Genomic DNA, 13,835 nt, shown 5'->3' with positions numbered 1-13,835 from the left:
GAGGTGAGGAGGGAATGGATTAGAAACGCAGAGGAGGGCAGTAGTGATGACTGCGTTCGCTGCCCTCACAGCACAGCATTTGTGCTCTGCTGCTCCCTCACCCTTATCTGCTCAGTTTGTAGGTTCTGCGTGACTTCAGCATGCTGGCAAGTCCCAGGGGCCTGGCAGTGTTGGGAAGCTCACTGCTTTATTGTTCTAGCTATTCCCCGGTGCCTTTGGCATCATTTTCTTCTTCCTACTCCGTACATCCCTGGTAGAGTATTATTGGATTAGAACAGAGTTGGTCAACAAACATGTGAAAGAATACAGGAAAGATGAGTGGATGGGGGACAAGGGAAGTCGGGAGATGCAGCAGACGAGTCCCGACTCCACTGCTCAGTAGCTGTGTGACTTTGGGCACGTCACTTTCTGCTCCAGTTCCCCCAGATGTCAAGTGAAGGGTGTGGACTAGATGGTCTCTAAGTGCTTGTAGCTCTGACATTTCGTGACTCTGTGACTATAGGGGGTCTTGTTCTTGGAGGAACACCTATTATGGTTTCTAATATAATGTAGCATTAGCTTGTCAACTTCATGAGGCTGTTTTGAGCGTCAGGATAGAAGATGTGAAGACCCTTTAGAAATTCCATGAAGAATCATATAAAACAAAGGTGATATGAATGATTTAAAGGAAACTTTCCCCTAAAGATACCACATAGTGATAAAAATTAAGGTAGTTCCATTTAAACGAATGTAAGGAAAGTTACAGAGGCCTTAAAAACAGGCGTGTAGTTATGCTTCATCGTAGAGATATACGTCGTTGGAAATTACACAGATCAAAGAAACTGATTCTGTAACCGTTGTGTGGTTAAGCAGCTAGGCTTCTGGGGGTGAGGCCCTTGACTTTTCATCCCAACCCCCATCCTTCTGCTCTTCAAGGGTATCCTTAAAACCCCAGAAAGAAACAGGCAGTGGATTGTGTACCTTCCTCTGTCACCATCACTCATCTACTTCCCGAAGGCTGAAATAGAACATTAAAACCAGTACGGAATGGAATGGGTCATCTTGACCCAATGGCAGCTGCCTTACTTAATGTTCCCATCCCTCCCCGCCAGCCCCGTTCTTCTCTTTCATCTCCTTCTTGTGACATTTTACAATTCTTTCTTCCTTTCCTTGGTAGAGTAAGAAGAGGAAGAAAATGAGGAAAACATCCAGAAGGTGGGGGAGGGGAAGAAGAGAAGGAAAATAAAGATGAAAAACATCTCGGTTGAGGCAGTGGAGAGGACTGGAGTCCTTCGCTCCCCCTTCCTCAGCAGGACCGAGTTGATAAGTTGATTTTGGACCTCATCTTCAAGACTGACTTAACCCTTTTCCTTTGTTACCTTTAGTCCCCTGTCAGAGACATCTGAGAAAATTAGAGACAGCCCCCACAATAAGAACCAGCATGCTGGCTCTCAGCAGGCCTGCACCATCTAGAACTGACAAGAGTTTAAGAAAGGACAGTAAACCCGTGGGTAAGACCAAGCCACCTTCACACACGGCACACAAGTTAGAGTGACACCATATGTTTTGCAGTTTACAGAGTTTAATTTATAGATTTGATTACCATGGAAAGAGGGAAGGAAAAAAAAATTGCATGACTCTTGTGGTGAGTATGAGAGGGCTTATTCATTCACGTTGGAAAAGCAAAGTTAAAAATCAGAAACAGGCCCGCCAGCCTAGATATGTCCGAAACTAGTACTTTGGTAACGCTATTATGACTTCCAGTAGATTAAATTTCAAATTGTGGAAAGGCTTCAGAATAAGGGAAGGCTTAGTGTCCCACTAATAGGGCTTATTAAATTTAGATAAAACAGATGTTTTTCAATGACAGCAGCTCTGAGTCACCAAGATCAAAATGGAGAAAGAAGAGAACAAAAACAAGCCAAAACTTTCACTAAAAAAGTACCATTTATCTCCGTTGCAGAACTTGCCCACACTTATAACCTAAAGCATCCAGTTAAACCCCAGGAGAAGCATTAATTGGGGGGAAAATTCCTTAAAACTGACTGAATGTGCATATACTGAAGTTGATTTGCTAACATTCTAGAAGCGGTGCTGTGAAAAGAGAATGGGCCATAGGGGCAGGCAGCCTAGAGTTCAAATGTCAACTCTCTTACCTGTTTTTGTGACCTTGGGCAAGTTGCTTAATCTCACTGAACTCAGTGAACCTCGGTTTCCTCATCTACAAAATGGGGTTGTTTTGAGGACTCAACAAGATAATACATGTCTAACACCTGGCTCACGGCAGGCGCTCCATAGATATTGGCTCTTTTGTATTTAAAGCTCTTTTTGCTCATAGTGTCATGTCTAAGTATATTAGGAGGACCAGTTTCTTAGGACTTGATTAAGAGCTTTAGATTAGCAGTCTCCTAAGAGGGGTGCACCCAGATGATCCACTGTGGGGCAGGAAGAAAAGATGAGAAATTCTATTTATGATCTTTTTATCTAAAATATAAGAAAGTACTGAAGTAGTATTAGTTTCAACTTGTGGTTTCTTTGCAGGAATCTTCTTAAACCATTTGACCATTGTGCATAGGTTAGCTAAAGCTAGATAAAGCCACTCAGGATGGACAAGTGGCTTAAGATTCCTGCAAAGGAACAATGGAGTGACGATAATAGTCATACTACAAGCACAAGGCAAGGACAAGAAAAAGGTGGAGCTAGCTGCCACTTCTCCTGCAAGTCGCCTTGTAACTTGGTCGGCCAAGTCATCAAGTAAAAATGAAGATAATCTAATCAGACCTGACAAGATGTCAGCCCCCAAATAAGAAGGAAATTATCAAGAACGTTATTTGAAATACGTATTTATACCCACTGTTTTTTTAACAACAAAACTTATTTAAGTCTATACTATGCTTTGGATATATTAGCTATACATGACAGTAGTACACGTTATGTATTTTATAAATAAATATACATATTGAGGATGTGTGCTCAGACTTCTACTGATAAGAATGCTCAGTCAAAACAGTTTGGAGACCATTGGGTTAGATGAGGAAAGCATGGAGCTTCTCAGCTCTCATTCTCTGTCTGCTGCTTAGAGAGTATTTTTGTTTTGTTTTGTTTTTCCTAAGGACTTTGCTGGAGCATATCCAGTAGGATAGAGAATAACATATCTAAATCCATTGAAGGCTAATTGAGTACCGTTCAGGGAACTACATCTCTCGGTAAACATTGTTTTTTGTATGGAAGTAAAAAAGCCAATCCCTGCCCTGGAGATTTTTTAAAACCTAGCTCAGGAAATCCAAGAGTTACATTACAAAGCAACATGTGAATGCATGGCTGCAGGATAATGGAAATTTTTGATGAAGAAGTACCTCGCTTGATGTAGTAGATTTCTTACTAGAAAAAAAATGTGTATACATTTAATTTCTGTAAATTTACTTGCAATTCTGGGTCACTTGGTAACAAGTAAACGAGTAGCAGAGAGTGTAAAACAGATCCTTCCAGGAAAGACGCTAAACCTTGTCTGACCATTCCTCTCAGCCTTCCTGTCGAAGTCTTTTACACATATTCATATATTATTTTGTAATCTACTATTCTTATATCCTCTGTGGCTCTTCACTTAATAAAAGGCATATAGCCTTAATAAATATTTTGAAAATGAAAGAAAATGAAATGAAGGCTTCTCAGAAACACCAGAACCAGAAAGGGTAGCCATTATCCCCTTTAGATGGTCACAGTAAATTTCTAGAGCAGATAACTTGCTTAGACCTTCTCATCATAAGGTTGAATGGTCAATCTTAGTCCTGGGGCTCCATTCTTTTCACCAGAACCATGATATGGAGGCAGCCCTGTGGGCATAAACTTAACAAATATGCCGAGGACCAAAGTTCTTTGACAGCCACTACTTATTGAGCACCTGGTGTATGTAAGGCACTTCTGCAGGTATTATTATTTTGTCCACTTGCCACAGTAGCTCTGTGAGGAAGGTACTAGTATTATCCCCATTTTATAGATGAGGACATGGAGGCTGGCACAGGTTAAGAGACTTGCCCAGATGTCACACAGTTAGTGTGCAATGGAGCCAGGATCCAAATGTAGTTATGTCTGACTCTAGAATCCAAGCTCTTAGCCATTCATTCTCCTGTGCTGTGTTCTATAGGACTGTGAAATAAGGCTCATGTATTAATGATGACTTCAAGTTTTCATTTTTAGGAGCTACATTTATTGGCAGTAAGTCACAGTTATTACACCTTGGAGAAGTGCTTTTGATGGCCCTGGGGAAATAATACTTGTTCAGGGTTGTGGAAGTTTTTCTAGATTCTACGAGAAAGGCAATAAAATTTACATTTAATCCAATTCGAGAGGTAGTTCAGTTTTATAGTATCCTAACTTAGAGAACACAGAGACAAGATCCCTAGAAACTTTGAAAGTCTATGACAGGTTATTTTTGTGTTACATTCTCTTAAAAGTAGAGACTATCTCACGCTTTCAGATTTCCCAAGATGGAACTTGCTGGTGGTCATACTGTTAATCTGTTTTCCATACCCACAGATTTTTTTTTTATTGCTATATTGAGAGCACTGTTTCAGTACCGTAATGAATGACCCAAGTCATATTGAGTCTTAAAGATGAACCTGACTCATTATGTCCATTACACTCTGGTAGAATATATTTTAAAAGATTTTGTCAGAAAAATAATTAAAACAAAACCCAGTTTCTAGCAGTTCGTTTCTAAAAACCGTATCAAGTAAATCCAGAAAGTCTGCAGGGAAAGCATTATGTGGATGTTACATGGAGGGAGATGAGGAATACCCACCATATACGCCAGACATTTAGCCGTATGTTTCTTCATGTACCTTGTATTTTCCAGTTGTAGTTCCACTCCACTAAATCAAATTCACAACCTCGTCTCCTAATTTAAAGGTGAGGAACTTGTGGCTAGGAGGCAGATTCTTGACAATATTGCTCTAGTCATCAGAGCATGCAGCCCACAGAGTATTTTTCCCTCCTGCTGGGCAGCTGTAGCCATCTCAGAGAGTAGAGGCTTTTAAGAATTCGAGATTAGAGCAATTCAAGAACTTTAAGCCAATCGGAGGGCAATAGGTGATAACACTCTAAAGCCTAAGGGAATCCTGTAGGATAGGAGCCAAATAACATATATGAAAACCTCCAGCACCCATCCCACTGGATTTCCCTCTCCCTCTTACCCCTCCACTCTTCCTTCCTTGTGTTCTCTCTCTGCCCCTTTGTGTGTCTCTATTTGTTTAAGTTTCTTTGCTTCCCACTTCCTTTTCCTGCTTCTTGTTTTCTCTCCCTATCCATCTTTCCTTGCATATATTTCCTTTTTCTTTTTCTTTCCCACCTTCCTACTTTCTCTTCCTTTTGTTCCATGCCTTAGTTCTTTCCTCTATTCCCTGTTAATTACCCATCATATCATGTTTAAAAATATATATTACAATGAATAAATTTTAATGTCAATGTTCATCAAGCAGCAGGTAGGTTGTACTCATTACTCTAAAGGGGAAAAACATCTCCCAATTAAGTAACACTTTACATATGGCTTACAATGGAAAATTTCCCTTTTTTGGGTCACAGCTCTCACCAAAATAAGGTTCCCTTCCTCCCTCCTTAACCATGACCATGTCCTTTGTTGCTCCTCTCTACCCTTAGGTTTGATGAACAGTCACTTAACTTTTTTGCATTTTGTTTTGTGTCTATTATTTTTTTAACGGTGGGAAGCTAACATTGCTACTTAATGTGAAAGAGAGGATATAGATAACTTTTCAGATTTGGGCTTAGGATTCTAGTATTCTAAGTTCCTGGAATTCAGACCTGTCACATGAGGAATGGCAGAATTTCCAGATGATTGAAACCCCTCGTGAAAAAGCTGTTTTTTGGGGGGTTTTTTGTCTTAATTTTAGACTAATGTATGCTTGATTTGCTTTTCTTCACCTATCCAAACAGGGATTTTTAATTTTAGTTTTAATTACTTCCTTGTCCTGAAAAATGATTGCCTGTAATTATGAAGCCCTTTGGCAGTTTGGTAACTTTCCACTGTTTAACCAATTAAGGTCATCAGTGTTTTAGAAAGCAAAGGAATGAATGGATGAGTGAGTGAATGGCTAGCTGGCTAGATTCTTAAATAATTTCTGTTGCATGCTATATTGTTTGTGATGAGCCTTACAATATCTAAGGCTTTGTCTCTTTTCAGCTGTTTTTTTTCCCTCATAGTTTCCAGGTACTGTCACAAACCCTTTGATTCTTTGATAGCTAATTCCTTTTTTTAATGTTCATTTTCATTAAAGTGCTATTTAACATTAGATATTAACTTTGACAGATGTTAATGCTGCTTCTCAATTAGGTGAAATATATTCTTGGGAGGATGCCAATTTGAATTGAATATATTTGAATTTGGTATTGAATTAAACTGTTGTTTAAACCTTAGCCATCCATCATATGGGTGATGGAGCAGCCCGCAGGTTTTTGTACATAAGTGTTCTTTTTTTTCCTAGCAATATTTAAACACTAGAAAATGGCTTCCTATTGTAGCAAAGAGAACTTCATACGAGTTTATTACAAGATCTCTTTCTTTGTCAGTTCCTTAGACTGCCTAGAATTTAAATTGGCAGACACTACTTTGGTATAAAATGCTTTCCATGGACAATATTAATATTTTAAAGTCCTTTTTGCTCCTGCAGATTTCCAGTAGACAGGAAGTCTAGCTCTATCTACCCTTCGGCTACTAATGAATGCTATTAAATTATTATTTATCTTCTTTAGGCAGAGGCACTGCAGGTATGAGATCAGAATTGCCTAGTAAAGCAAGCATTTCATTTTAAAATTAAAAAAAACCCCATAAACCAGTCAAAGGTGGCAACTAAGGTACAGATACTAGAAAGAATTGCGGACTTGAGTCAGAGAACCTGGGTTGTACCCCAACCTGTGTCACTAACTAGCTGGGTCACCTTGAGCAAGTCACTGCCTGACTCCAGACAGCATAGCCTCTCTAAAGGCTCAGCTTCCACATCACATATTCTATATACTAAAGAGAACGGGGCTGAGAGAAGCTGAATCCTCTTGTTTATCAGCCATCCACACCAGCCTAGCAGCTCTGAGGTCAGTCTCCAGCCACATTTTTCATCTTTTTCTTATAATCCCTTAAATCCTTGCTAGGCTTTCATTGCTAGTTCTTTTCCCTAGGAATTTGCATTTAGAGATATTGAGGGCTTCCTGCCTTTTAGAATTTGTCTGTATTCATGAATTTAATGAAAAGTTACTTAGAGTTGATGAAAAATGCAAGAATTAAAAGTCATGTTTGAATGAGTGTTTCTGTAAAATCAGACTGTTTCCATCATGATTAATGTACCTTCACTATTTCAGAGTTTTGAAGTTAAAACATTTGAGTGTTGGTATGGTGAGGCATGATTGTTATTTATGTTATTAGCCACACTAGCCCTCTCCCACTCACTCTTTGTTCTAAACATTCTTTTTTTAAAAGCCCCAAATGATTGAGCAACCAGCTCCATATCACGAGGAAAGCTTGCTAGCCTGATCCTCAGTTACATTTTAGGTACTTGAAAATTTCATTGATTTGAAATAGTTTGAATTGCACTGAGCTAAAATATACCTTTCACTGGTTTGCTAGGAAATAAACAAAATAATAACTTGCCTCAAAGTGTTGAGAAATTAACTGCATGGCAACTTCAACATGTGTATTTTTTTAATGTAAAAGCTAGAGCTAGATACAAAAACCTTTTCATTAAAGGAGGCCTAGCACTATAATGAAAAAACCAGACAGTAACAGGTGTTGGCAAGGATGTAGGGAAATTGGAACCCTCGTACATTGCTGGGGGGAATGTAGAATGGTACAGCTACTATGGGAAACTGTTTGATGGTTCCTCAAAAAGTTAAACATAGGGCTTCCCTGGTGGCGCAGTGGTTGAGAATCTGCCTGCCAATTCAGGGGACACGGCTTTGAGCCCTGGTCTGGGAAGATCCCACATGCCGCGGAGCAACTAGGCCCGTGAGCCACAATTACTGAGCCTGCGCGTCTGGAGCCTGTGCTCTGCAACAGGAGAGGCCGCAATAGTGAGAGGCCCGCGCACCGCGATGAAGAGTGGCCCCCACTTGCCGCAACCAGAGAAAGCCCTCGCACAGAAACGAAGACCCAACACAGCCAAAAATAAATAAATAAATAAATAAATAATTCCCATTAAGAAAAAAAAAAAGTTAAACATAGAATTACCACATGACCCAGCAATTCCACTCCTAGGTATCTACCCAAGAGAAATGAAAACATTATTGTCCACACAAAAACTCATACATGAATGTTCATAGCAGCATTCTTCATAGTAGCCCAAAAGTGGAAATAACTCAAATGTCCTTCAACAGATAAATGGATCACAGAATGTGATATATCCATAGAATTGAATATTATTGGGTAATTAAAAAGATGATGTACTTTTATAAAATGTAACATGTCAAATTTATCAAACAGAAAAAAATATATTAAAAAAGGATTAAGTACTGATACATGCTACAACATGGATAAAATCTCAGAAACATTATCCTAAGTGAAAGAAGCCAGACACAAATGGCCACATATTGTATGACTCCACTTACATAAAATGTCCAGAACAGGCAAATCCATAGAGACAGAAAGGAGATTAGTGCTTGCCAGGAGCTGGGGGGAGGGGAGAATAGGGACTGACTCCTAATGGGTATAGGGTTTCTTTTTGGTGTGATGAAATGTTTTAAAATTGGATGGGGTAATGATTGTACAATTCTGAATATACTAAAAACCATTGAACTGTGTACATTAAAAGGGTGAATTTTATGGTATGTGAATTATATGTCAATAAAGCTGTTATATATGAAAAACATTTGCGACTATATTACTATAATTATTTGAAATTATAAAAGTGTATTTAAATTACAACATTTTTGCCAAGGGCTGGGAGGAGGGAGGAATGGGGAGCTGGTGTGTAATGGGTACCGTGTTGCAGTTGGGCAAGATAAAAACCGTTCTGGAGATGGTTGGTGATGGTGGTTGTACAACAATGTGAATGTATTTAATCCCATAGGAATGTACACTTAAAAATGGTTAAAACGGTAATTTTTATGTTATGTATATTACCACAATAAAAATCTATAACCCTAAAAATTATATTTTATGTTATTCTAATGTATAAGGCTCTTTTCCCCTCTTTTGCTTTTCACAAGGAAAACTGAAAGTGTGACTGGCCTTTGGGTTTTTATGCATGGGATTCTTCTGGTCTGTATTTTAGAACTTCTCTCCTGTGGCAGGTCTGGGGCTGGGGGGACGTTACACACACACCATATATGTCTTTATCTTGGCTTTGAATGAGAACTTGAGAATATTTTTTAAAACTTTATTTGCCAGTTGGAAAATAAAAGAAGCCAAGCCATAGGAAATTTATGTTGTTAAATTATAAAGTAGTGAAGTGCTGTTCTCAGAGTATGAATTATCACAGATTTCCTGATTTTCTTGGTTAATCTTGGCTCCTCGAATGGGGAAAAACATGTATGCTTTATATATAACATCTCTATCTTTCTGTAAGCATTTTCCTCTGTATAGCAGGATAGAATGAGCACCAAAATGTATTGAAAATACTTACAAACATAGGGGTATATTTGTACAATAGAGTGAGTGAGTTTCTGAATGCAAAGGAAGGGATGGAAAAAAGAAAATCCAACAATGAGGAGCTCACTGAAAAAGGAATTATTTCCAGAGGTCATGGAACTTTGTTATGACCCAAGCAGTTTGTAGGCTCTAAGTTTTTAACCTCTAAGGATTAATCTGTGAAAACATTTTCTAAGCCTGGCTCTACTTTATAGGACATTTGGAGAGCGACGGCGCAAATGCCAGCAGTGCCATTAATATAGTGTGTAATCAGAGGTGTGTTTGTTTTCTTGACCAGGAAGTGGTTTCTTTTAAAAGTACAAGGAACACACAGTGCCTGTGTGTGTGTGTGTGTGTGTGTGTGTGTGGTGTGTGTGTGTCTTTGTATTTTCTACTGTATTTTCTACATTGTCTATTCTACTGTTGTAGGAAGAATTACGATCTTCCAACGTTTTTGTCCTTTACAGTTGGGTTTTTCTAGAGTTAGGCACTGTGGTACACTACCCTTGATTACAGGGTCCAGTCAGACTTGATGTACTCAGAAATCCATTGATGTGATTAATGGTCTCCTAATCATAATTTTATTTCCTAAGATTAGCCCTATTTCCTGAAGTTTCACAATTTTTGAGTCATATCTTGAATTATCCTTTATAGGGGGCCTGAAATCCTTGTATTTTTAGTGTGTAATTTGCATGATTATTTTCATTTTCTTTGATTTCTTTTGCTTGAAGAAAATAAAATTATCTTTTTTTGAACTCTTTATATGCTGTTCTATGGTAACTGGCCAACCTAGTATGAACCTTTTTTTTTAACAACATGAAATATGTATATATTTTTTCCAACAGTGCTAGATCCAGAAGTCTTCCCACGAGTTTCCACTACTCTGGTTTTTATTCTCCTCAAAAGTAAAATAAAACATTGTCAGGTTCTATAAGTAACAGGGAAACATACAAGGAAATAACTGTACAGGAAATGTAATTGATCATTCACTCTTTACAACTGAATTGGTCACAGGATTGGCTAGTAAACACAATCTACTGAATGAACAAAAATAACGACTTCTAAAATCTTTGGAGCCTGTGAATACACTTGAAGATTTGGGCACCTTTCTCACCTGAGATTTTTTTTTAATCTCATACCTTTTTCAAATGATTGCCTGCCTTTGAAACTAAGAACTCCCATATCTAGTGATTGCTTTAATATTTGCTTTGTTTTCAACAGTGCCCTTAAAGATAGCCGTTTTCCCCCAATGACAAGGGACGAGCTGCCGCGGCTGTTCTGCTCAGTGTCTCTGCTCACTAACTTCGAAGACGTCTGTGATTATTTGGACTGGGAGGTAAGGCTATAGAGAATTTTTAAAGAAAAATGAAGGTAACTTCTGAGTAATTGTTTAAAAATTAGGCCCAGAAAATAACTCTTTCAGCCCATTTCCTATTGTAATGGAGGTGGAGAGTAACTTGGATAAACCTCACAGCTGATCAATGAGATTGTGAGCGAAGGAGTTTTTCTTTCTTTTTTTTTTTTAAAGGCAAAGTACCCTGTGTTGTTTTACTCCCCCAAACTGAATTTGCTCTTCATTTTTATCCTATTACTTCACTACAGCACCTCATAAAAGCTGTTAACAAGTAGTAGGCAGGACTGATTGGAATTTATTTCTCCTCTTATTTCCATTCCAATGCACTCTGGCATGACTGCCATCAAGCAGTTAAGGTGGTCAGAGGATACATCACAGAAACAAGGAGCAAAAGGGTTAGGATAATACACCAGTTGGGGAAATCAGCTCATGGATAATAACAGGGTGTTGGTTAACTACAGGTAAACCATGCTAATTCATTCTTGGCTACCTTAATCTGTGTATTTACACACACTAACAGGTAAGGGTATATATCTAGGGTGTCTCTGTGCGTTGGGATTATCAGAGTAGCCTATACTGATCATATTTTTGTTCTTCGTTAGTATGTGGGGTTGAGTTGTTAAGGAAGTTCAAAGTTCTCACCATGATTTGTTTTGGTGGTTGGGGGGAGTTAGTTGAGTGTATGTCTATGAAATTTTACACGCAAACATACCCCATGTTACCTGACTGCTTACTGTATTCAAGGCATGTGCTACATGTACAAAAGTGTTAAGATTTGGTCCCTGCCATAAACATCTTAGAGTCTAATAGCAGAGAAAAGGAGTATACACAAGCACGAAGAAGTAAGTGCTATAAGAATTAAACAATGGGAATTCAGTGATATACAGGGCATTCTTGTGTGTACACACACTCATAAATGACATGACTGTATCATCATGATATAACATGTTTAATTCTACTGCCTTTTTAGAATGACTGTCCCCCATGATAACTGAGATATTTTGCTTTGTGGACAGACCACTTTCTTGACAGTTAATTTCATTTTTGGCTTTCCCCTCATTCCTTGTGAGACTTTGGACAACTTACTCCACTGCGATTCAGTTTTTCCACACAGAGAAAAAGACATTTATAAAGTTCGTAATCTTCATTGAAAAAAATCTCTGTGATATAAACGTTGTTTTTATGCCAGAGCTATTTAAAGAATTCTGCAGAGAGTAGGATGAAAGAGTTCCTTTCTGCATTTTGTGGTAGGGTTTTTTGGGAGCATTATTAGAATACGAAAGCATCTTAAGATTTTTTTCTAAAGGAAAAAATAAAATTTGTTGATAGTGTTGATCCTGGGAAAGTTGGAGTGTGTAAAATCTTTTATGGGATTAAAATTTCCTAACTGATTGTTTTCTATAGGTTTTATTGTTCCTATTTGAATTTTTCGTAAAGAGAAGTCCACCGATATTATAGAAATATTCCCAGTACTTCATTTTTAAATGGTCCCAAATCATATCCCTTACTTATTAACAAATATTACAGTTTGGGTGGTTCTTTGACTGTTTTAAGGGGACTACTCCCTCTTCTCCAGCTAGAATTTTATTCCTGCTTTCTGAATTGCAGGGTGCTGTGTGTGTATTGGTGGGGATGGGAGTGATAACAGAAAAAGCCTGACACCTAAGGGATGATTGAGCTACAAAAACACTTCTTCCCTTACTTGCAGCCACTGAGTTGGAAGTACGGTTCTGGGGGGAGGGCGTGCATTCGTGTGTGCATAAGTGTGCATGTGTGGCATGTACATGAATGTTTATTGCATAAACATGTGTGCATGTGTTCTGGGGAAAGTTGTTAAATAGGTGTGGGTAAGCACACCATCATCTTCTTTAGCCCACATCAAGTACTGTCTACAGCTAAAATGAACCTTGATATTATTGGGCTTTTATGTTCATGAGACGTATCATCTTTCTGTTGGGAGGGTGGGAGGTAGAACTCTAAGAATTGGTACTGTGTACTCTTTGAGGGTGTATTTATCCTCTCTGATCACCATCTGCCAGTTTGAATTTCTGGAAGATTCTGTATGCTTCTACTTGGTATTGTATATTTAATACATCCCTTAAGGTTTAAATATTGATGTCTATTTAGTGATGCTCTTCTTTTAAAGAAACAACAACAACAAAATACATATATTTTTGTACTTTTAATATATAAGCATTTGAAAGTGATTTAGGTACTGCTAGAATGGCTATGCTAAGAGGAAAAGACTGTCCTTTTCAGTTAGTTCATCATAGTTTAAAGTATTTAGCATAAAAGAAATTTGTTCCCAAAGAATAAGGATGAAAATTACATTTTTGAAAAGAACGTGATTTGGCCTTTAAAAAAAATGTACCATAATCAGTGATTGAAAATGGAATGGTATTATTATAAGAATGATATTATTAGGGTTATCCTTAATAATTCTGAAAAAGTATTGCTACTTTAAACACAGAATGCCAAAGTAGAATTAAAGACATTTTAAAAAAAGCATATGTCAATAACATTCCTCTCCTAGGTATATACCCCAAAGAAATGAAAACAGATGTTGAAGCAAAAACTTACACATGAATGTTCATAACAGCACTATTCACAATAGCCAAAAGGTGGAAACAACCCAAATGTCTATCAACAGATGACTGGATAAACAAAATGCATTATAGCCATACAATTGAGTATTATTCAATTGAGTATTATTCATAAAAAGAAATGAAGTACTGATACATGCTACAACAGGAATGAGCCTTGAAAACATTATGCTAAGTGAAAAGAGCCAGACACAAAGGCCACATACTGTATGATTCTATTTATATGAAATATCCAGAGTAGGCAAATCCATAAAGATAGACAGCAGATTAG

At 37.9% G+C, this 13,835-nt stretch overlaps 1 protein-coding gene across 4 annotated transcripts in view; it reads left to right on the top strand.

Moving 5' to 3' along the window:
• Window positions 1-13,835, top strand: part of AMMECR1 (AMMECR nuclear protein 1) — a 107,042-nt gene that overhangs the window by 74,253 nt on the left and 18,954 nt on the right. For all 4 annotated transcript variants that reach the window (XR_014259025.1, XM_082447694.1, XM_082447693.1 and 1 more), the window contains one exon: window positions 10,829-10,943. Coding sequence is in view for 3 of the 4 variants with exons in the window: in XM_082447694.1 (XP_082303820.1) it covers window positions 10,829-10,943 (115 nt within the window). In the remaining variant the exon portion in view is untranslated. The remainder of the gene's footprint in view (window positions 1-10,828; window positions 10,944-13,835) is intronic.

Source organism: Balaenoptera physalus, assembly GCF_965194825.1.
Source record: "Balaenoptera physalus genome assembly, chromosome: X".
Taxonomy (NCBI): domain Eukaryota; kingdom Metazoa; phylum Chordata; class Mammalia; order Artiodactyla; family Balaenopteridae; genus Balaenoptera; species Balaenoptera physalus.
Note: the sequence above shows the minus strand (reverse complement) of the source record. Positions and strands in the feature narration are given on the sequence as shown.